The sequence below is a fragment of the Alosa pseudoharengus genome, unplaced genomic scaffold (assembly GCF_046254945.1).
Source record: "Alosa pseudoharengus isolate Yale_2024_CS ecotype anadromous, Long Island Sound unplaced genomic scaffold, YU_APseudo_1.1 YU_APseudo_1.1_scf_24, whole genome shotgun sequence".
Lineage (NCBI taxonomy): Eukaryota > Metazoa > Chordata > Actinopteri > Clupeiformes > Clupeidae > Alosa > Alosa pseudoharengus.
In genome coordinates, this window is record NW_027468689.1 from 21,985,830 (window position 1) to 22,010,018 (window position 24,189).

The 24,189-nt window shown below is 41.1% G+C and overlaps 2 protein-coding genes across 4 annotated transcripts in view; one reads left to right on the forward strand and one right to left on the reverse strand.

Annotated features, from left to right (window-relative positions):
- The window catches only part of gulp1b (GULP PTB domain containing engulfment adaptor 1b), a 42,096-nt gene extending 38,032 nt beyond the window's left edge, over positions 1 to 4,064 (forward strand). For both annotated transcript variants that reach the window (XM_076303469.1, XM_076303470.1), the window contains exons 10-11: positions 1,461 to 1,555; positions 3,039 to 4,064. In XM_076303469.1, coding sequence (XP_076159584.1) covers positions 1,461 to 1,555; positions 3,039 to 3,110 — 167 coding nt within the window. In that variant the 3' untranslated portion in view covers positions 3,111 to 4,064. The remainder of the gene's footprint in view (positions 1 to 1,460; positions 1,556 to 3,038) is intronic.
- Positions 4,065 to 4,285: 221 nt separating this feature from the next.
- The window catches only part of col5a2b (collagen, type V, alpha 2b), a 40,953-nt gene continuing 21,049 nt past the window's right edge, over positions 4,286 to 24,189 (reverse strand). For both annotated transcript variants that reach the window (XM_076303472.1, XM_076303471.1), the window contains exons 26-54: positions 23,878 to 23,931; positions 23,474 to 23,572; positions 22,315 to 22,368; positions 21,703 to 21,756; positions 21,432 to 21,485; positions 21,184 to 21,237; positions 19,681 to 19,725; positions 19,300 to 19,398; positions 18,446 to 18,553; positions 17,901 to 17,954; positions 17,532 to 17,585; positions 17,304 to 17,357; positions 15,820 to 15,873; positions 15,493 to 15,600; positions 15,176 to 15,229; positions 15,027 to 15,080; positions 14,645 to 14,806; positions 13,755 to 13,862; positions 12,905 to 13,012; positions 12,585 to 12,638; positions 11,953 to 12,060; positions 11,095 to 11,148; positions 10,512 to 10,619; positions 10,220 to 10,273; positions 9,431 to 9,538; positions 8,859 to 9,252; positions 7,920 to 8,107; positions 7,036 to 7,278; positions 4,286 to 5,606 (exon numbers count right to left, since the gene is read on the reverse strand). In XM_076303472.1, the coding sequence (XP_076159587.1) occupies positions 5,460 to 5,606; positions 7,036 to 7,278; positions 7,920 to 8,107; positions 8,859 to 9,252; positions 9,431 to 9,538; positions 10,220 to 10,273; positions 10,512 to 10,619; positions 11,095 to 11,148; positions 11,953 to 12,060; positions 12,585 to 12,638; positions 12,905 to 13,012; positions 13,755 to 13,862; positions 14,645 to 14,806; positions 15,027 to 15,080; positions 15,176 to 15,229; positions 15,493 to 15,600; positions 15,820 to 15,873; positions 17,304 to 17,357; positions 17,532 to 17,585; positions 17,901 to 17,954; positions 18,446 to 18,553; positions 19,300 to 19,398; positions 19,681 to 19,725; positions 21,184 to 21,237; positions 21,432 to 21,485; positions 21,703 to 21,756; positions 22,315 to 22,368; positions 23,474 to 23,572; positions 23,878 to 23,931 (2,889 nt within the window). In that variant the 3' untranslated portion in view covers positions 4,286 to 5,459. The remainder of the gene's footprint in view (positions 5,607 to 7,035; positions 7,279 to 7,919; positions 8,108 to 8,858; positions 9,253 to 9,430; positions 9,539 to 10,219; positions 10,274 to 10,511; positions 10,620 to 11,094; positions 11,149 to 11,952; positions 12,061 to 12,584; positions 12,639 to 12,904; positions 13,013 to 13,754; positions 13,863 to 14,644; positions 14,807 to 15,026; positions 15,081 to 15,175; positions 15,230 to 15,492; positions 15,601 to 15,819; positions 15,874 to 17,303; positions 17,358 to 17,531; positions 17,586 to 17,900; positions 17,955 to 18,445; positions 18,554 to 19,299; positions 19,399 to 19,680; positions 19,726 to 21,183; positions 21,238 to 21,431; positions 21,486 to 21,702; positions 21,757 to 22,314; positions 22,369 to 23,473; positions 23,573 to 23,877; positions 23,932 to 24,189) is intronic.

A 24,189-nucleotide genomic window follows, 5' to 3' on the forward strand; every position in this document is an offset into this window, starting at 1 on the left:
TCCATTTATAAACAGATTACTACTATACTATAAGAATTACAAGTACTTCATTGTATAAGAGTAGAATAACAGTTCATAGTCAAGTTAAAGGTGATTTAAGCAATGTCACGCAGTTTTTTAAGCTAAATTTTTTTTGTCATACAGCAAACATCACCTCACTTTTTTACAGTGTATTCAGGTGCCTGTGCCCTGAATACACTGTAAAAAAACGCGGTCTCTGTGGGCAGCCCAGGCTCCAAACCAGCAACAAAAACAACCTGGTCCATCCTGGACCATAAAAACATAACAAACTGTTCCAGCCAATCACCGACAAGATGCACATTTAGGAGAGTTTCAATTGCACGGAAGGGAGGGGGAGGGAGTAGCGAGCTAGCGCTCTGTTTTGTTTGAACGTCAACAGAAGTGACGTTACCCAACATCGCTTAGAGCACCTTTTAGTCAAGGGATGTAGATAAGAAGGATAGACAGGATAGAGAAGAAGGTCATGGCAAGCACAAGTTAAGTGTTCTAGGTTGTGAGTAGTCCTAGGAGAGGAGGTGCTCTCAGAAGAGCTGCGTCTTCAAGAGGTTTTTGACGATAGAGAGGGACGCCCCTGCTCTGGGAGCAACTGGTAGTGCATTCCACCATCGGGGAACCACAGATGAGAATATAGTAGTTTGGATTGCCATGAGTGTGCCAGCACAGTGCTGCATAGCACAGCAGTCGGGTGGTAGCATATGCCTTAATGAGAGCATTCAACTTATTCAGTGCGGAACCGGTGAACGCTTTGTAGAACAGCATTAGTGATTTGAATTTGATGCAAGTTGCTATAGGTAACCAGTGGAGCTTGATGAGCAGTGGGGTTACATGGACTGCCCTTTTAGGTCAGCCATATTCTTGGATCATCTACTAGGTGGTGGAAGTAGCTGATAAGTCAAGTAGGATAAATACCGAGGACTGAGCTGTTGCTCTGCTTTCTTTTAAAGCTTCTGTCATAGACAACACAGCCGTCAACAAGTGGCCGCTCTTAAAGCCAGATTGATTAGGCTAAGGAGGTTATGCCTTAGGAATTATGAGACCTGTTTGGAGACCACCCTTTCAATAGATATCCTATTATATCCTATTATAACTGACTTTGGTGTAGAATGATACTCAGTTAAAGTTATCACAGGGTTGATTGTGGGTTCTCATTCTCTCTCTCTCTCTCTATCCCTCTCTTCATTCCATCCCTCTTCTCATTTTCTGCCCGGTCCTCTCTTGTTTATCCATGTTGTTTTTACTCCTGAACCTTCCCCCTTACTGTGTTGATCCTTTTCTTTTCATCATATATACACTGCTGCCTTCCTTTCCTATTTCCAAATCTCTGTGCCTATGCTTTCTACTGTCCTTCACATTTTGAGCATCCTTTCTTCCCTCTCCTCCCCTCCTCTTCCTCCTTTCTTCTATCCTCCTCTCCTGTCTACTATTCTTCTGTTCAACAGGAATAGACCTGTTTGGAGCTGAACCGTTTGACCCTTTCATCTGTGTACCCACAGACTACTCTCCCGACATACAATCCAAGCTGGACGAGATGCAGGTGAATACATAATCACACACACACTCTATCTCTCTCTCTCTCTCTCTCTTACACATACACACACACACACACACACACACACACACACACACACACTTACACTCACACACACACACACATACACACACATTATCTGGATGAGCTCACTGATTGATTTGAGAGTTGAAGAGAAAGCATGAGCTTTTGGGCTTTAGGTAAAACATTCCACCATGAACCAGCAAAAGTCAAGGGAAACTTAACCAAGGAATATCCCAGTAAAACTCAAATGAAATATTCACCAGGCAGCAAAGGGTACAGACAATTATACTTAAATTATGAATGGTTAAAGTGCAGGCCAGCATAACTTATCATTTGGATTGTTCTCTTAGCTGTCACCAGATATGAATTTTAGTTGAAGCCATAATGTAGGTGTATATTCTTTATAGAGGGCTGTTTTGCCTTTGTTGTTTTGTGGTTCCCTCATGAGCAATCAGATAGGAGCTGCATTGACATCCCCATGACAACAACCACTTTTCTCAGACATAAATGTCAAAGTGGTGACAGGATGTGATTGACAATAACTTCAGACAGCTGCCTTGACTCTTCAACCAGGAGTAAAAATGAGCAATCAAATATATCAGGCTACATTTTAGCGTTAAACTAAATTAGCTTTGCATTCTAACAGAGAGCTTCATTTTCTTGGTTCATTCTATCATTGTTTTTGCCTGAGGTTTTTTAGTATTCTAGTAACAACTATAATCTTTCTCCTCTCCTCTCTTCACGCTGCAGCGGCAAAGATGGTTTGTACGCTTGATTCTTCCTCTGAGACTTGAAATAACCCAGAGTGTTATTTTTGCTGTTGCCACCATCCCCTGGCTTCTGTGACGTTTGTGCCATGGCTGTCAGTCTCTGTCTTCCAGTTCAGTTTAGGGACTCTCAGATTGGGATTAGACAAGCAAAGGGTTTTTTTTCCCTTGCTGCATTTCTGCATTTCAATAATCTGTTCGATGATAAACTGCCTCTGAATTATTTATGTCGGCAGATAAAAGGAAGCGAACTTTTCCACCACCCTCAAAAGTTGGTGATGAACTGAACTGAGTTTGTTCATGTGCTTCTGGATTCATCGTTTTTGAGATGAAAAATGTATTTTGCTGCATTGTTTTTTTTTCATTGGAAAGCATGCCCATGGCTGTATTGTCATTTTATTTTTTCGTTTTCATCAGCCTGGTTTCCGTCTTTTCATGTCATTTTCATGGAGACTGATTTTATTTCTTTGTATCTTTATTCATTCACGTTTGAAAAGCAGCATAGCATAAGCAAGTCGTTGCTTTTAACTCTGGCAGACTGTTACATAAGCTCTAAGTGCCCTGTCGGGGGATTGCCATGTGCAATGGCTTAAGCAATGCATGTGAATGGCTGTACTTTGTCATAGGAGGCAGATTTATTTATGGAGAACAATATAAACCACTAAATGATTATGGTTTGTTTGTTTGCTTTCTCACAGGAGGGGTTCAAAATGGGACTAACTCTGGAAGGCACAGTATTTGCGATGGATCCACCGGATAGTCGATGTTGATGTCAAAACAAACCTTTTTTTATGTAAATAGAATTCTAAGTTGTAAATGATTTGTAATGAGTTCTTGCTGAAATGTTAAATCAAGATTTTCAGTGTATTTCTATTTGCATTTTGCATTGTGTCAAAGAGATATACTGTTAAAGCCACACATGTGGAATTTCTTATTTTTGTAGGGTGAATGAAACAAGATTGACATCATATGTAGGGGTTTAAAGATTTCATTATTTAATGTCATATAATAGTGAAATTTGTTAATTTGAGCGGAAGAATGAAAATACCAACTGTTTAGAGGGCATTTTAATATAATGACAGAGTTAAATCTATTTAATTTAGCAATTTCTTTACTTTAGACTTTTGCACATGGAAGAACTTGAAAATGTCTTTTAAGTTTATTCCACATTCATCAGAATCTTGTACGTTGTAACTAGTGGCAATTCAATTGCATTTTTATTTTATTTCAGAGTTTGTCAGAATTTTACTATAAATCAAACACTGTTAGTGACATAATATTTCACCTACAAAAACTGATTTGCATGTCTACGTAAATCATCCCATGTACAAACTAACATTTGTCATCATTTAAAACATCCATTTACTCTGCTAAATGAATAGGACCTTAAAACATGATTGTTTGCACTTCAGGGGTCGCAAATGCCCACATTTCTGTTTTAGGTCATTTAGCTTTTTAGTTTTGTTAGCCTCTTTAGTCATTTTTACAGGTTTATTGTACTGGTAACTAAAGTTTTGGTGATTCAAATCTGTGTTTGATACTAACATCAGCATGTAGACCGAACCAGCACTTCCACCCTTAACTTAACCACTGTTATTTTCACTTTACTACATCCATGTCATAAGAGGTGGAAGCCCTACAATGTGCACTTACACAAAGGCTTAGAACTGCAAGTGTTATGTGTTTTTCTATGCTATTTGGAGAATAAATTGTAAACGTCTTCAGTCCTGAATGAAATTAGTCTATTTTGTGACTTGGCCTAATGTGACTGTGCCCAACATGTGTTCTTATATTCATGTGTACTTATTCATTGAATAGAAGAATCAACTCCTGAAGAACCACTTGCGCGGTTGAAGACATTTCAAGACAAACGAAAATGTTCCATTAAGACCATTGGTTTTCATACAAACACGATGATGGAAGAGGTTTCGCTACACTGAAGACATTAGAAGTTGAACGATTGCTTTAATCAAATGTGGAGAAACAAACAAACAAAATCACATTGGCCCACAAGATCTGAAACAGGATTACTTTAGAGACATCGTCAATTGTCAAACCAAAGTAACTTGTTTTGTTTGGCACAGGCCTCCACATAATAGAACGTAAAGGATGAGACTGATATTCTGAGCAGCAATTGGAATGTCTTGAGATGTCCAAAGCACAAAAAAGAAGAACAATCTGGTGCTCAGTGCAGACACAAATAACCATTCATACTGGCCAGACTGCACCTGCTTTTCATGCGGTCATGACCATATTATGTTAAGTGATTACCACAACCCTCACCTGCAGAGTCTACTGATGGCATGGGGGAAACCTCATTAGGCTGCCGGCAATTAATCATCTCTCGAAGCGCCCGTGCATTACCATAAATAACATCCAGAGGTAGCATGCATAATGTCATACGTGAAGGGGCGCCATTTGAAATTAAATCTTCCAATCCATGAAGAGGTCAGAGCAGGGGATGAGAAGGGGAGTGAAACTGCATCAACAAACCACACAAACACAAGCCTTCCAGGGCCCTCTTTAATTCAGGTTAACCCACCCAATGCCCTGGGGCCCCACTGAAGAACAGGGACAAAAAAAGGTCAAATAAAAAATCTGAGCTTAGATTTCATATAGCACCACCTGGATAGAATTACAAGTAGGACAATAATGATTCATTCAACATAAATAACTAACATATCAAAACATTTAAAACTTATTGCATGTGGTAATTTTTTTGTTTTATTTCTAGTTAAAGAAAAGGGTGATTGCACGTAATAAAAAGAAGAAAAAAAGTTATGAACAAGAGATCATGGAGACTTCTTTGTGTGGGTCAATATGCCCGCTAAAATTGCCAAACAACCCAACCAGTAGGAATTATGATGAAGTTCAACTTGAGAGGTAAAATACTGCTGTGGTTAAAAAAAAAAAATTCTCAATATGGCTCCATGGTATTCCTGTCCCATTACAAATTTGGTGTTTAGTGATGTCTATCTGAGAAGACGTAATAAATACTTGTCTTGGGCAAGGAAGTCTGTGTTTGTCAGCCAGGCTGCTGATTCCATCCGCAGATAAGTTCATGGATCCCTTGGTGATCCGAGCCAAGGAAAGGTTGTGTTAGGGTGTTTTCCTCAGACTTATGAGAAACACACTGGGCCAATATCAATTCCAAACTCCTGATCAGCTCTGCCCACATCCACTGCAGCCAAGTCCACGATGGGCAGTCTGGTTGGTTTCTGAGTCCGGTACTCAAAAACAGTCTTGCCCCAGTCACTGGGAGCATCCTGTAGAGCCAAACCAACAAAATAAGAATTAATGTTAATAGTGTTGTGTGTGTGTTATGGTAAATATCAGAAGTAAGTCACATCAGGGGCGCCGCTAGGGTTGTATTCCATAGTACGCACACGCATACGTGCAAAAAAAAAAAACCGACCTTATTTACAAAATGTTTGGTAAATGTAGGCTAGCCTAACATGGGCCTCTCCTTATTGAGCCTAAGAAAAACCTTTACATAAACTGGAACAGAAAGCCCCTCTTAATCACATCAACCTACCCATGTCATCCCTTATCAAATAGCCTACCGCAAAGCGTAAAAACTTTTACAACACTGGCTGTAGGTTACGTGGGCTTATAGGGGTGTTTCAGGCTTTTTAAAAGTTCTGGGATGAGGGAGATTTCTCTCCCGGGAATTTTTTAAAATTCTGCTTGCTAAGCACACTATTTTAATGCAGTTTGGGAAGGACATAAATACCTTTACAGAGCAAGCGGCTGAGTCACATGGTTACAGTGCAATACAATGCATATTCTTTTCACTTAAGATCTTTCTGGTTTCGAATAATATGTTCACTTTCAAACTAAACCTTATTAAAAGCAGTGCTGGAATAGTAGTACTGGACTTAGTAGTAGTAGTAGTAGTAGTAGTAGTAGTAGTAGTAGTAGTAGTAGTAGTCTCTGTTATTACTGCCATCATTCCTACTTGTACATGAACTGGTAAGACTCAGCTCAGTGTGATGTGAAACATGACCCAATATTTTTCAAAGCTTCCCAGTTTGGATTAAAACATACAGCCTCAGGTTGTCCTTAGTTTGTTGTAGCCGTCAGTTTGGAAAAGCCTGCGTTACACAAGTAGACTATGACAAACTGGAATGGAGGATAACTTTTCATGTGTATGAGAGATGGGGGTGTATTCTCCCATGCTCTGCAGAGGGTTGCAGTGCTTCAACATGTAGTCACTCTTTAGCTCAATAAGCTGTTCCTGTATTTCTAAAGAGAGATGTTTTGTTGTGCACCGGGGTCTGTGGCATCAGTGGAATCAGCTCTATCCTCACAAGTTAAACTTGTCTGTGTTACTCTGAGCATACTGTATTAATAGACTTTACGGTTGAAAGAATGTGATATGAATAAATAATACAGAGGATGCTTTTGCCCAGTAGGCTATGGGTGATTCCACCTTAATAGCATTGCTAAGACCATAATCGAGTGTGAGAAATGGCAATAATGATTGGCTTAGCAACTAGAAATTAAATAACTGTTATTGTTCGTGCAACTCTTAGGCTCATGTCCTTTGCATTTTATGAGTGTGTGTAAAACCTTACAATGACCTTTCTGATTCAAGTTGTTCTTCAAACCACATCACATACTTGCATGTTTGTATCTCTCGTCCTAAATGAAAAATCACTCTCCACCAAGAAAAAACAAAGGGAGACTACTTACGGAGCAGCCGTCCTCGCTGACGGTGTATTTCATTCGGCTGTTGCCGTAGGCACGGATGTCGACTCCGTCAGCTGCCTTCAAGATGGCCGCCTTCTTTAGGTTGCCGGCGCTCTCGTCCTTGTAGATCACGCTGTTGCGGCAGTGGAAGGTGAGCGTCTGGGAGGCCTCTTTAGACAGCAGGCGCACGAAGGTCAGCTGGACAGCCACCGAGTTACGAGAGGCCCCCTCATTCCCATAGGTAAACTAGAAAGACATTTAGAGCAATCGCACGTTACCATTTCAAACACCTGTGTAGTAAATGTCTTGAACAAAAATGAGTTACCAAGTTATTAAATTGAGCACTGAGTGAGCAAGTAGCCTATTTTTAAATGAGGGTTTAAAACAGGTTTTATATGAGGCAGAGCAAACATGGCAAAGGGCATCTTTTCCGTAGATAAAACAGCATCTGCAGTGGGGCAGAGCTGGTCCCCGACTGATGGACCTGATGGACCAAATCAGATTTTAATCCATTCAAGAGTTAACTGTAATGTCAGAAAAAAAAGGAATTTGCTGATGAGGACTTGGAAAAAACAGAAGCTCCTTGTTTTAAGGAGTGGTTTATGGAATTGCGAAAAGGTTGAACTGTTCTTCTATAGACCGACTGAAAGATGAAAAGTTGTGAATTACCAGATTTGTCAGAATATACAATGTGTATGGTACTTTGTAAGTACTATTATAAAGACTTTGTTCTGTCATGTTTTCTTTCTTTCTCTCTGTTTTCACTTCTGTTCTGTATGCATGTGTATCGCTAGATTGTATTGTCATTCACAACATTTGGTGTGTGTTGTTACAGCATAAAAAGTTTTAAAAATTAATTTGAAGTGAAGATCAGTATTTGCACTTACGCGAGTTCCTCCATTCATGTTGCCTCCGAACCAGATGGGCTTTGAGTGGTTAGAGCTAGACGACCACCAGGACTTGCGTGGGACGCTGGTGGGATGGGCAGAGATACATGTCTCGCCTGTCTCCATGTTGCAGTGCACCTTGATGGCATCATTCAGACTGCCCTCATTGGGATCAATCCAGTACTCACCTACCAAAAACAAAAAACCATCCACAATAAACATGAACAAAAAGGTATTAGTTAGGCTTACTTGAATCTGACACCACCACAGTCAGACCGAAAACTTAAAATGTAAGAGGTTTAATACTTCAGTAGAAGTACTGTGTTTTTTATTCTGTCTGAACAATGAGATCAAAATGAAAGAGCATTGGAACAATACACCATGTAAGCCCCCTCCTTGAAACCCTATTAACACCCGATCACGGGGAAAGTCATTAACCAGGTAATACCTGCTTCTGCCTGGGTGTAAATAGGCTTTTCTACCACAGAGAGGCTTTTTATTTCCACAGTGTAAGATTAAACCCATTCAACCTGGTTCCACTCTAAAATGTTGCCTAATCAAACCCCTCCCCTTTAGCAGATTAAATTCTTCAACAGTCATCTGTCAACCCCAAATTCATCCCAAACACACACACACACACACAAGAAACCCCATTCTATCCATCATGCCCCCACCACCACAGCATGACTCTCCACCCACTGCTCTTCTTGTGAGGGTAGCAGCACTTGAGGTTCTACTAAAAAATCCTCTAATCAACCACCCCACAACACCCCCCCCGAACCCCACCCGTACCCCCAAACACACCCCTTTAGTAGGTTACTGTGAAATCAACTATTCACCACCCCACCTCCATTAGAAATTCCACCCCATCTCATCCATCAACGCCTCCATCCCCTCCATCCCACAGCACCCTGTGAGCACCATGACTGCGCAACCCACCGCTCTTCTTGTCGGGGTAGCAGCGCTTGAGGTCGTCGCAGGTGCGTGCCGGGTGCATGCGGGTGCCATCTGGGCTCTTCATGCTGTTTAGCTGGCTGCTCAGGGCCTTGAGGGAGATGTGGATGCCCGTGTTGGCGCGGACCTTGGCCGCACTCTTGGTGACGCCGTTGATGGCATTGCTGACGGGGTTCGCCTCGTCCTTAATGACATCAGGAGGCGAATCAGACTTCGGGTCGATGGCTGCCGCGTCGGAGGCCTCGATATCGATCATTGGGGAGCCTGCGTCCTCACCCTCGTAGTCAGGGAAAGTGTCAGCAAAGAGCTCATCCACAACACCAGTGGGTGGACCGACAGGGCCAGGGAGACCGGGGGGACCAGGCTCTCCTGGGGGTCCCTTAGGGCCAAGGAGGGGAGAGAGACTTTTGTCTTACAAGAGTATTACACTTATAGTATCTTACACGTTAAATTCATCTTTATTAAACTAAATTGATGAATATATATACAGAAAAGTGAGAGAGTGCCACGAAAGTAGCAGGACTCTCTCTACTCAGTAAAGCAAAGAGGGGGCTAACCTCCGGTCCAATTTCACCATATTCTCCTCGGGTTCCAGGAGGACCATGAGGTCCAGGCACACCCTGATCTCCTTCCTTTCCTTGGGGTCCTACCGGGCCTGGGACTCCCTACATACAACAGCATTCATCGTATAATGACAAATAAGCACTCTGATTATATTCCAATCTAATATTGGGATTGATATTACATTAGATATTGATATTATATTATCAAATATTATTATCATACTGATTATTACATTTGCACTGCATTATAAGATTATATATATACAGTATATGTAAGGGATAACATCCTTCGAGGTGTCCTGTTATACGGAATTAATGGACGAGGAGGAGGCAAAGACTTTCCTCTACCCAAGTTCATTAATTCCATATAACAGGACACCTCGAAGGATTTTATCCCGCTTATCACCCGGTTGCCACTATAGGCACTAGTCATGCCTTTATAGCCCTAACAGCGATAGCATGGACAGTTAGCTTGTTTACAGTTGATTCCATTGTTGCGAAGCCTGCTTCCAGGCTCAACTGTCTTCCTACTATGGTTGTTATAGTTACCATTCATAAGCATTGATATGGAACAGTGATTAAACTTTTTTTACCAGATCTACTTCATAGGTGTCCCGTTATTCAGAATAAATAGCCACCCCACCAGCCAATCGGAAAAGAGTATTTCTTCTCTCCGGGTGTTAAATATATATAATCTTATAATGCAGGTTTCTGATTATAATCTAATCTAATCTATTATATTATAGTCTAATCTATGGAATGGTGACTCCAGGTAGCACTCACCCTTGGGCCGCCGGGCCCAACGATTCCACGACCCCCAGCATCTCCACTTTGACCCTTAAAATAGAATCAAACATAAAACTGTTGGTTGGCAGATTTTGACAAGACTTATTGATGCTGAAAGGACTTCTTAAAAATCTTTCAAAAGTACAAGCTACATTTCAGAGAAAAGGGTTCTGTACTGAAACTTGATTCTGTATGCAACACACAAACATTAAAGTGTACAGTTCTTGGTTTACACAGCCATATACTGACTGAAGTATACAGTTGTACTAGTGTATGCTGTTAGACTTACGCCTATTCCAGGGAGGCCTTGGAGGCCGGTGAACCCTCTGTGACCCTTCTGACCTCTCTCTCCTTTGTCTCCTCTCTCACCCTTATCACCCTGTGGTCCTTGGGGCCCCTGGATCCCACACAATACAACACAATGTATATTACACAGAGCTTGAGGTATGGATCCCACACAATACAACACAATGTATAATACACAGAGCTTAAGGTATGGATCCCACACAATACAACACAATGTACAGTATATTACACAGAGCTTGAGGTATTAATCAGTGTAAATCAGCATGCAGTGTAACACTATACTTTATAACAGCTTTTGGTTCAGGCAGCCAACCTGTATCCTAAACACACACACACACACACACACGCACACGCACGCATACGCACATGCACATGCACACATTGAGTCTAGCAGGTTTGAGATTAGGCCAATGGGAGATTTGGTCAATGGGAGAAAGATTTGCTGTTTACTGTTTACTGTTTGGATAAATCATTTTCCATTGACATATGAATATGAAATTATATATAATATGAAATCATGTGCATCGTACATTAGAAATTCTATACCAGAAGTGTCCTAATCTTACCGTCTTTCCACGAGGACCAGCTGGACCTGCAGGGCCAGGTGGACCTCTTGACCCCTGTCAGAAAACACACACAAATACACAAAAAAACACCTCTGAGTTACAGTATATTGTACTTCAGCAGAGATACATAAGCTCACTTGTTTGCCTTGACACTTGGCAATCAAAGTGACACTTGGCAAACACTTGGTTGGCTGGAGCTAGGGCATTAGTGATGATTATGTAATGGAAAATGCTCTGCTGTGGGGTATACTACGAAGCACGTTAGACATATCTAGGCTATGTAGACATATCGAGGCTTCACAAAGCCTTGAATCAGGGGTATACGTTAAGTGATACTACGATAGCAGTTATGTGATATATTTGTCAAACTAGGCTTTCAGCTCAGATCTGTACGCGTTCTCGGTGTTGGGATGACGTTGGCCAATCGTGAAACGTGGAGACGCACAAGACCCCCTCTATTTAAAAACAATTACTTCCGCATTCATGAGCGATAGCATAATCTACACTGCGGTCATTTTTTGTCGCTAACCCACTAATCGAGATTCGTAGTATACCCCGCTGGTATGTATAACTAAATAAACCCAATAAGACGAACAGGACACAAATATGCAGTAGAGGGAACTGTCTGTCTCATTTTTTAGGAGTGGTATAATGGCTTTTACGCTGACTGAATGTGTGGTTACTTGGACAGCAGAATGAAAATAAGGATCAATAGACATTGATGATATATCAATATCAATATTGATGGCTGGGGGGGTATTTGTGACAGATAAATCAATTGTACTATTGATGAGGAATGCAGTTCTAGCCAGTTTCCTGTTTCTGGCAGATGAGTCAGAGGGGTTTGCGCAGCCTTACCTGTTGTCCTCTCTTTCCTGCGTGTCCAGGTGAGCCTACGGGGCCTGAGGTTCCAGTTGCACCCTGAGCACCTGCCAGTCCTTCGGGACCAGGGCTTCCTCTGTCACCCTACAAAACAAACAAACAAACAAACAAATAAACAAACAACTGAAGCCATATGGAGGAAATGTAAACAGCATTACCATCTGACATTGTTTACAATCCCAGGCTGTTATTCCATTGGGGGAAAAGTCTTTAATTAGCTGTCAAACTCTGTTGTGTAGCTACAAAGGATTAAGGCCACACATGAGTATCATAAATATTTTGTCTAAAAATTCCTTCAAGGAAGCCTGACAAGAAATTACAAGAACACATCTATAAAGGAAATTATGCGCTTTATGGAAGGCTTTATTTGTTTTTGAAAAGATAAAATGGACTTTATACAATGCAAAAACAACAATAATACCAAGAGGAATCCATTACAGTCCATGACAGTTTTTCCTGCTGCAAACTCTTGGTAGTAAAAATATATGTAAGCACCAAAGAGAATTCACCACTGACTACACAAAGGATAGGGAAAGGGGAAAACTACTTGTTTCTGTTTTTATTGTGCAGTTTTTATCACAAAGTTGCACTACGGTGATTTTCCTTACCCTGCTTCCAATAATACCATCTTTTCCTGGAATTCCATCAGATCCTGCAAGACCCTATAATGACATAGAAAACACACATATGAATGAATGAATGAATGAATGAATGAATGAATGAATGAATGAATGAATGAATAAATGAATGAATGAAGGAATTTAACCGCATATGAGATAAGTAAAAGGTGTTTCCTGAGATTGCATAACCCTATGACAGCAATCTTAATGTGCATATATCTAAATGCAGATCTTAATCATTGACTAAAGAGGTAGACTCTGAGCAGCTAAACATTGCCAGGGTGCACTGTCACAGTGAGGTCCTGTACCTCTGGCCCCGCTTCACCACGAGGTCCAGTCTGGCCCGGCAGTCCTGAAATCCCTGGGGGTCCTTTCGTTCCGGAACCGCCCGACGCCCCTGCCTTTCCTGGAGCACCCTGGGAGCACATAAAATACAGTCATATTCCTGCAGGTATTTTTCAGCCCATACAATGACTGTGCTAGCTGCAAAAGGGCATGTTAAATTAGCTGTTTCAGCAATAGCCTTTCCCTGTCAAAACCGGTTGGTAAGTTAATTTGGCAGACATTGTGTTTTGGGGGCATTTTTCTTCTGGAAAACCATTGTTAGGGAAGCAGGGGAGACATTTGGTACCACAATACCTTAATAAATGTAATATAAAATAAACAACCTGAAACTTTCCTCGGACTGACATCTTAAGATATTATTACTGCAATCTGCAATCATAGCTACAGGCAACCACCGGATATTATACACAATATTCATCTTCTGTGAGAATTGGTGCATCTGCAATGATCAGTTTAACCCATTTATGGGGCTTTCATATTTTCACTTATCTAGTCTATATACAGAATAATGCTCTATATTAGCATTAAGCATAGTACATTCTTTACTCTTTGCAAACCGATACAAATAGATACAAAATAAAATAATGTAAACATTCAGGAATAAAGGCCAGTATAAAATAATGAAAGCTCTTTATACATTTAATTACACATTATTTTGTACACAAATAATCTGTCACATAAACATACAAATATCTAGAAATATAATGTCATACTCATGAGGATATATCCTGCTCTCCTGAGTAATATACTCATAAGGATATATCCTCAGGAGTGACTTCAAAAGGACCCATGAGCAGGAGGATTGAAACTCACAGCGGGACCAGAGAGACCCATCATGCCCCTCTCTCCTCTCATGCCAGGCAGACCAACCAGTCCTCTCATGCCTGTGGTGCCAGCAGGACCTGGAGGGCCGACGGGACCCTGCAGAGGAAGAGAGGGAACAATGGAGGAAGAGAGGGAACAAGGGAGGAAGAGAGGGAATGAGGGAGGTAGAGAGGGAACGTGGGAGGAAGAGAGGGAATGAGGGAGGTAGAGAGGAAACGGGGTGGAAGAGAGGGAATAAGAGAGATAGAGAGGGAATGAGGGAGGAAGAGAGGGAATTTACCATTTATGTAAATACATAAAGTCTAAATGTGCATATGTAAATAAATATAAATATCAATGGTGGTAATAATACTAGAGACTGTCAGGAACCAAATGAATTAAGGTGACTTTAAGCCTTCGCTCTGTGCCACTGGGTTTGGCTGCCAACACCAGGGACAGGAGCAGGGAGTCAGTAAGCAAAGTCTCAATTAAAACTGGCAATTACACTCTTAATGATCCCTAATGCGCCTAATTAGTAACCCAGTAAACTATTGGCAAATGCGTGACAGCGAGTGAATCTAAAATCAATACAACTCCATAGCTGTTTTATCTTCTTATTTAGATCATTACTGTGTCAATTATGCTGTCAACAGAACACGACTAGACATGATTTAACCTGTCTATGTTGTTGATATACTGAAAGAATACATAATATTCATGTACCTGTTACAAGTATAGCAGAAATAAATCCACATATTCAGCCATTCTTAACTAAACCGTTTTTTCACACACACAGATGACCCATCATCTGTGAATTTGAATTCAAGGGACTAAGTCATCCTATTACTCTTTTATGATTTTATAACCATATTATTATTTATCTCTCTCTCTTGTTTTACCTCTAGTCCATCCTCTCCAGCATCTCCCTTGTCTCCAGGCTTTCCAGCAGGGCCTTGGGCCCCACGCTCCCCCACGCGTCCAACGGGACCCTTCTCCCCAAAGATGCCCTTCTCTCCCGCCTTACCAGGCATGCCTATAGGCCCGGCTTCTCCAGTCGATCCCTAGAGAAAGCAGTACAGCACTGTTAATGTTAAGGCCTAGTGACTCTAAACTGATAACACTACCGTATGGCACATTTATGACTGAACATCAGCATACTTAAAGTGCTTAACGAATTCAGACAGGCGTAAGGGTGAATTGCCTAAATCACAACTTAGTGCAAGGAAATCTGATCGGCAAAAGTGGACATTTTACATTAATAACTAAAATCTAAATACTCACCACACCACCAGGTGGTCCAACTCCACCAGGAGATCCAGGGAAACCACTTGGACCCTGAATTGAGAATGGGGAAATGTAAAAGTCAAACTTCCTGTGGAAACACTAAGGCGTTGTTTGAAAGTGACCTCTGTGTGGAAAGCTTGACTAACCGTAGCGCCTTGTGTTCCTCTAGCACCCTTCAGTCCACCCACTCCAATTAGCCCCTGGAAACAAATGACCACATACTGTAATTCAGGCAAAAATGCAGGCAAAAAGTCCTCAACAGACATAATTAGTTAACATTCTGGTGACACGTTTTGGCAAGGCTGGAGTGCATATGACCTCATTAAAAACTCAAACACAACAAAAAACAATGTTTCGTTTAAACATTCTATCAAAGTAAAATCAAAATGATCATATATTCATAATGATTAAAAAGCCCATACACAAATAAATGACCCACACCAAACTGTATGTCCAAACTCACCCGAGGACCAGGCTTTCCAGCCATGCCCTGTGGTCCCACAGACCCTGCCTCTCCCTTGGCTCCAGGATCGCCTGGTTCACCTTTGACCCCTGGCTGACCATCAGGTCCCTGCCAAAGAGATAATTATAGTGCCAAACTGTTAGCTTGCATAATGCCCCACAATGCTGAATTTTGATATTTTTGCTTTGGCTTAAATAAGTTTTGTCAACATATACTGTAAAATTTAAAACCCACACGTTGAGATAACTCAGTCAACAAGATGACTTGCCTTGGTTTAATTGAGTTTGCAAATCTTTTTTTGAATAGTACATCAGTAGTCTTACTCACCGGAGTTCCAGCAAATCCAACAGCCCCAGTAGGCCCCGGCTCACCAGGAGAACCCTAAAACAAGATATAACACGAATAAAGGCTTTGTGTCTAGACTGTGGTACTTCGCTAACACACTACTGTTGAGGGCTTTCATGCTATTCAGCTTTAGTTTAAGATTTAGAGGCTTAGTGGCAACAAGTGGAAAGTCTGAAACGTGTAAGAAAAAAACATTATACTTCGACGATTACATTGAACCAAACAATTAGTTAAAATTGTTATCTCCACCAAGGAGGCTTTGATTGTTTGTTTCTCTTACTGTCTGTCTGTCGGCAGGATTACACAAAACCTGCCAGACCTATTTTCAGGACATTTTGTGGAGGGTTGTTGGCTAGCATACGCCACAGAAGAACCCATGAAATTTTGGAGAGGATCCAAGTTGACCGGTCCATAAATTTTCACTCTCATCAATATTGCGAGATAGAGCTTTTGTCCTTGGCAGATGTCTGCACTCTCTAGTTATATATTGCAAAGGATTTTTTATGATTGATGAAAACTTTCTTAGAAGACTTTGGAAGATGTCCATCAGAATTTTGGACATTTGAGGTTTACGGTCTAACAGATTCAGTTTTCAGACTTTCTGCAGCTTTCACTGAAAGCCAAAAAAAAATGTAAAAGAAGTAAAGCCCAAGTCTGGACAAGAAATCTACATCTAACACAACACAACACAACACAACACAACATGACACAGCTCAACACAACACAACACAACACAACACAAACACAACACAACACAACACAACACAACACAACACAACACAACATGACACAGCTCAACACAACACAACACAACACAACACAAACACAACACAAACACAACACAACACAACACAACACAACACAACACAGCACAACACAACACAACACAGCACAACATAGCACAACATAGCACAACACAACACAACACAGCACAACACAACACAACACAGCACAACACAACACAACACAGCACAACATAGCACAACACAACACAACACAACACAGCTCAACACAACACAACACAAACACAACACAACACAACACAACACAACACAACACAACACAACATAACACAACACAACACAACACAACACAACACAACATAACACAACACAACACAACACAACACAACACAACACAACACAACACAACACAACACAACACAACACAACACAACACAACACAACACAACACAACACAACACAACACAACACAACACAACACAACATAACACAACATAACACAGCTCAACACAACACAACACAACACAACACAACACAACACAACACAACACAACACAACACAACACAACACAACACAACACAACACAACACAACACAACACAACACAACACAACACAGCTCAACACAACACAACACAAACACAAAACAAAACACAAACAAAACACTATGACACAACACAACACAACAAACACAACACAACAAACACAACCCAAATCTACTCACAGCCACAGCTCTGGCGCCCGGGTTTCCTGGAGGACCTCGGGGTCCTGGCTCACCCTATATGACACAACACGGTATTAACTCTCCACACAAGGCACGAAAAATCACCATTTATAATGTCAACGTCAATGTCAATTTATTTACAGAGCACATTTTATTACAGAGGCAGATGGCCACAGTCATTATTCATAAGGATGCACGCTTATGATGAAGAACATTCAGCTCTCTCACCTTCTCTCCACTTGGCCCAGCTGGGCCTATAGGTCCCAGCAGACCAGGCAATCCCTACAAGAAACAGATAATATCAATGTGTAACACATCACAACAGTAATGCAAAGGTAGCAATACTAATACAAGTACAGCAATATCAGTATCAGATATCAGATATCAACAGCAATATCAATATCAGAGTAACACTAACGGCAATAGTATAGATGGAATCAAAGAGTGACATGAATATTCAAATGAATCTTTTTCCTGATTTAAAATGTACTAATTTTGCAGACATGGGAATACTATGACTGATGCAATAATTTATTTTAAAGAAATGAAAAATGAACGGAACCAAATGTAAAGCCCAGAGGGACCAGTGTTACTCACCCTTGCACCATCAGCTCCGGCTTTTCCCTCACTGCCCTTGTCTCCATTGGCTCCCTAAAAACACAGGAAAAGGAGAGTCTGAGATGAGGAGGCAGAGACCTTGAAACCAAAACAAAACCAAGGCCACGGCATCAGAGCGATTATGGCAATAGAGTAATGACCAGAACAACACACACACACACACACAAATACACAAATGAAGCCAGATGACTCATAAACAAGATCTGCATCTCAATGGAGCTCATTAGACAGAAACTAAGGGTACATTCACAAACTAAAACAGATTTTATGATGGAGAAGCAAGAACAGGGAGTGGTGGAGGCAACCTAATTATCTCAGTTTATTTCCTGAATAACATACAAAGTTTGGAAGCACACACACAACTAAAATGAAAACCATCTCTATGTGCATTGTAAATTGATTTAGCTAAAAGCCTTTTTTTTTTTAAACAAAAGCTGCTCTTTACAATACTTAGCAAACTACAATGTCCAATGTGATTTACAATTCTAATTGCAATAGTCTTTGTTAGGTCAAAGGTCACTTACTCTCTCTCCTTTCGGTCCAGCAGAGCCAGTACTTCCTCTCTCTCCTGGCATACCCTGAAGGCCTGGGGGTCCCAACTCTCCAGGGTTGCCTGTGGGGCCAGCATTACCCTGAGAGTGGAAGGTGGGGTGGGGTGGTGTGTGTGTGTGTGTGGGGGGGGGGGGGGAGGGGGGATAGATATCATACAGATATCATAAAGAAATCTATTACATGCAGTATACATTAAGCAGTATAAGATTAGGGCTATTGTTAATTTCATGACCAGACATGGTCCTGAGGTCCATTTATTGCTATTGAATTATTTCCTTTTACAGAAACTCAAAAGACCAGTGCATTGATCTGATCCTACTGTATGCTGACAGTGCCCATTGCCAAAACAAACCTTTCTTAAAGCAACACCAAAGCACTTTTTCTCTGTCACATGCACGCTATTTGTTTATCCAGCAACCGCTTGGCAAATAACGATGTCCACAGACAAGGTAGACTAGAGTATGTCGCATGATTTTATGAACGTACTGTATGTTGTATTGCGACATCATAAGCAAGTCAAATTTGTAGTTTCTTATGTCTCATTCCATCGAACTACAGATCCGCTACCCGATCTGGCAAACTTTCATAGTTCGGTTATAGCCGATAAAGGGCTGCGAAGCGAATGCAGAAGTGCCGTTCACCCTGTTACGAGTTGATGAACCACGATTTGGAAACATTATTTTAAGGTACAAAAACCTCTTTGGTGTTGCTTTAAGTAGATCAAAAATATGAAATCATATTCATAAATAATAGCTTTGTATGATAGCATTCCGTAACAGTGATGTCTCTAAGGCTAAATGCGAGTGAACACCCAGGACTGACTCACCTTGGGGCCATCTGGTCCAGGTGTGCCTGCGAAGCCTTTCGCTCCAGGGAGGCCATTGGGCCCAGGTTCGCCTCTCTCTCCAGGGGTGCCTCGTTCACCCTTGACCAAAGCAAAGCGGATTTAGGTGGCATCCATCAATCATGTCATACAGAAGAAGATTTGGCTAATGAGTCATGGCTTCCCAAATGCCCTCCATTGCTAAGTGCAAATGATGGTAGCAAGCATTATGGGTAACACTCCATAGATTGCCCTTTCAGATGTCGAATATTATAATGTTATATGAATAATAATATAATACTATATACTGTATATTGCTGAATCAGATACTGAGTATTGATGTGAAGTATTGTAAATTCTTGGCTAATTGGCCAATCAGCTTACTCTTGGTCCCGTTGCCCCAGCAGGTCCTGTCTCTCCGTTGACTCCCTATGAAGGAAAAGCATAGTCAGCATATGACTTGTGAGCCAGGCCCTGTGACTGCATAAAGGAATAAGAAACAATTCATCTGAAGTTAGTCATTTGAGCCAGTTGATGGACAGATTTCAAAAGGATAGTCCACCTTGGATAGTCCACCTAAAGAGTCTACAGTACACTGATGGTCTGCTGAAATTCAAGTTAAGTCTGTTAAACAATTACTAAATATCACCTCAACCAAACCAAAACAAACCCAACCCCCAACCCTAATTTTAACCATGAAATGTTAACCGTACATTGAACAGAATATTAACAGATAGATCATCTTAATTTTGCCCATATACTAGTCTAATGCAAGTTAGACTTTCACAAAAATAAAGACTGACCTATTTTAGACCAATATAATTAGACACCTTACCCCCAGGCTATCTTAGGTCTTAAGTATTATGTTATCTTGATTCCACAACTGATTTCAGTTGGAAATGTGTACCTATTCTTGCTTATCTAAAAGAAAAACATTAAAAGAAGACTTGTAGGATGAAAATACCACATCTGAAGTGTCATTTGTGAAGGCATATTCACTATTCATCTTGTTTGACCTAAAGACAAGCATGTTCTGCTTGGGTAAAATCGAGTTGAGTTGGTTAGATGTGGTTACTCAGGCATGTTTTTTATTTTGAAAAGAGACTTTATCCAGAATTCATTGCACTATAGTCCTACTTCAGATAGTGAAGAACTAAACTGCTTTGTGCAACGGTTTAGTTTAGATGTCTATATAAAGTCTGACTATCTACTATAAGCTATAGGCAAAGTCTATTTTTGTGAAACCGGCCCCTGGTATGTAGGTACAGTAAGTGTTCTAGTTGAGGTGGTAGTATATGTGTTCTGGTTGGGGTGATAGTATGTGTTCTGGTAGGTAGGTGTAGGAATGTGTTCTGGTAGGTGGTTAAGTGTTCTGGTTGGGGTGATAGTATATGTTCTGGTAGGTAGGTGTAGGAATGTGTTCTGGTAGGTGGTTAAGTGTTCTGGTTGGGGTGATAGTATGTGTTCTGGTAGGTAGGTGTAGGAATGTGTTCTGGTACTGGGTTAAGTGTTCTGGTTGGAGTGATAGTACATTATGTCTTCTGGTAAGTACAGTAGGCGTAGGTACACAATGTGTTATGTTTGGTAGGTGCTCTGGTTGTATGGATAACAGGTGCTTTGGTAGGTGGTTTCACTGATGGCTGATGTTCACATTGGTAGGTGTAAGCATGTGCTCTGATAAATGCTCTTGTTGTATTGACAGTAGGCGCTCTGGGAGGCAGGTGTGTATAGGTTATTTGACCGGTAGGTGTAGGTGAGCATTCTGGTTGTATTGACAGGGGGTGTTCAGGTAACCAGGTGTATTTAAAGGCTTTAAATTGGTGGGTGTAGGTGAGTGTTCTGGTTGTACTGACAGGGTCTAGCATTTACAAACTTGGCCACTCTCACCTCGTTTCCTGGCTTTCCGGAGTCTCCTGGTGGGCCTGCGGGTCCAGGCAATCCCTTAAAAAACAGGATAAAAAAGTTTTAAAGACTCAAATTTATAACATCCTGTCACAGCAGAACTGAAACCACTAGAGATTTAAGAGGATTCCAAATTTGGTGAGGCTATAAGAAAAAAAAGTGTGACGAAACCACTCAATCCTAAACTCCTAAAGTCCCTTTCTTGTACAAGATGGAAAAGGTCAAGAGCCTACCTGGAATCCATTCAGCCCAGGTGGCCCTTGTTCACCTCTCTTTCCTGCAGTGCCCTGAGAGAGAGAAAGAAGAAAAGAGAGAGCGAGACAGAGACAGAGAGAGCGAGAGGGAAGAAAAGAGAGAGAGAAAGAGAGAGAGAAAAGTTACGGACAAACTAGCTTTGATGTACAATAGCAACACAGCAAAAACGGCATCATAAATTATACAGTGTTCTCTGTGGGCACAGACAATGCAGAATTCAATAAACTTGATCAGATAAGAGACACTTACGGCCGGTCCAGGAGGCCCTGCTGCCCCCTCCTCTCCAGCTTTGCCGTTCACTCCCTGCAACAGACGCCAAGACCAACTCATTAGCCATTCCTCCTTTCCTCTCCCCCCTGCTCACCCACCAAGACCCTCCACTCCATTAAAATTACATTTATTCATTTCTGAACACAGTCCATTCTCAACACCATCAGCTTTTTCTAACGCGGCCTCTCTCAAGAGACCCACTTCAATTGGCTCAAAGAGAAAAAGAGAGAGGAGAGGGAGAGAGGAAGAAATACAAACAGTATTTGAAGATGGGCCTCTTCTTTGGTTTAGAATAATGAATTGTACAGGGACAAGGATTTGTTTTATGCATGCACAAATGACCCTACTGTGGGCATTCACTTGGTAATTCAGCCTGGCCATGATAAGGAGAGAGCAGACATCATCCTCCACAGTATCTGGCTGTGATCCAGATGATCGGCCTCAGATCTGTATCTCCACTGGCTCTGAAACGGTTCTGATCCGGCTCAGATCTGTATCTCCACTGGCTCTGATATGGTTCTGACCCAGCTCTGATTTGGCCCCAGGTCTTGTCCAGTGTCAGAGACTCGGCTGAGAAAGGGCAATACTCACTCTCTGGCCAGGTACTCCAGGGGTCCCTGCCTCTCCCATCTTCCCTGCATCTCCCTGGAGATAAAGACAGGACATTTTTAGACTTTAATTAACGAATAACAGACTTTTTAACAAACGTAGTATTAGATGCATCCTTTACTGTGTGTGAATGACATGTTGGGTATAATAAGAGGATGTATAGGCAGAGGCGGACAGAGTACACAGCTGCATTACTTGAGTAAAAGTACAGATACTCTTTGCTAAATTTTACTCAAGTACAAGTAAAAGTACAACAGTCAGATGTCTATTTAAGTAAAAGTACTGAAGTACTTGTTTTTAAAAGTACTTGAGTATCAAGAGTACTTAGCCTACATTTTCTAAATATTGCATTACTACTGCCACAGTGCTTACGTTTATGTACAGAAATGTCCTACATGGAGTTATGAAAAATGTTAATGTTAATACCTTGGAGAATGTAAAAGGAATTGAAAGTAAAATCCAGTAATTTTCATCTTTTTACCATGTTGCCAGGGATGGGCAGTATTTCTAATACATGTATTTAAAATACGTATTTCAAATACAAAATACTATTTTGTAATTGAAACAGTTGAATCATTAACTTGTTCAGAAAATTGAAATAGTCTGGCGAGGTGGGGCCACAGGTTGGCACATTCCCGGGATGGACCTGCTGCGTCTTCATCCATTATTTCGTCTATGGTTTCGTCTCTTATCTAAATCTGACCATGGAGTTGACTTTGGCGGAAAGATGAAGGTGATTGCTGATAGGCTGTCCCAATCAGTGGCACCTGCACAATCCAATCACGTTTGAAAGGAAAACAACAAATTGAGGGTTTCCGAGATTTTTCTTTTTTCCTTTTTTTTTAGAAGAAGTAACGGGTAGTCACGGTTATGGATAGAAATGTAGTGGAGTAAAGAGTACAATATTTCTCTCTCAAATGTACTTGAGTAAAGTCATGAGTACTCCCCAAAAATGATACTCGAGTAAAGTACAGATCCCTCAAAATTGTACTCAAGTACTGTACTCAAGTAAATGTACTCCGTTACTGTCCGGCTCTGTGTACAGGTTATAAAGCGAGTAGTATTCAATAATATCAGTGATAATGCATTCATAAAAATTCATCAAGATCAAGCAAGGTTCTGAAAATGAGCTTTTACTCACACTGAAACCTTTTGGACCAGGCAGGCCCAGTGTCCCTGCCAAACCTCTGGTACCGGGAGCTCCAGCCGTACCAGGACCGCCATCCTCTCCTGCACTTCCCTGCCAGGCAAAAGGAAGAAGGGGTTATAATCTATCTATCTATCAATCCCCTGTTAGGTAAAGTTAATATCAAATCTGAGACTTGTGTAAATGCTAAGATGACATTTATGTCTAATTAACAATAGTGTCCTCAGTGAGTGAGCAAATTAGCCAAAGCCAAATCTTCACCCGAAAGGAGTTAATTAATAAATTAATAAATTCCCTCCATATATCTTGGCATGAAGACAAAGTGACAGGTGCAACAGCTAGGTTAATGAAAGGTAAATCTCTGACATTTCTCCACAGCTCTCCTCTGTGGTTTTTACCTGTGGTCCGAGTTTCCCCTCAGGTCCTTGTGTTCCAGGCAGCCCCGTCAAACCCTAAAGGAACACAATGAAACTGTTAGTTTCTGGTTCAAGCCAGCCATCTGGGTGTGTTTTGACTGAGGTTAACAAGGTAAACAACAAGGTAAATAGCCCTAAGAGACTACAAAATGAAGAGCTTTAGACATCACGCGTCACAGACTAAAGAGAAAGTGATACAATTTGATTTATTGACTTAGTGACACTTTGCTTGGATAGTCCACCTAAAGAGTCTACACTAATGGTCTGCTGAAATTCAAGTTCAGTCTGTTGAAC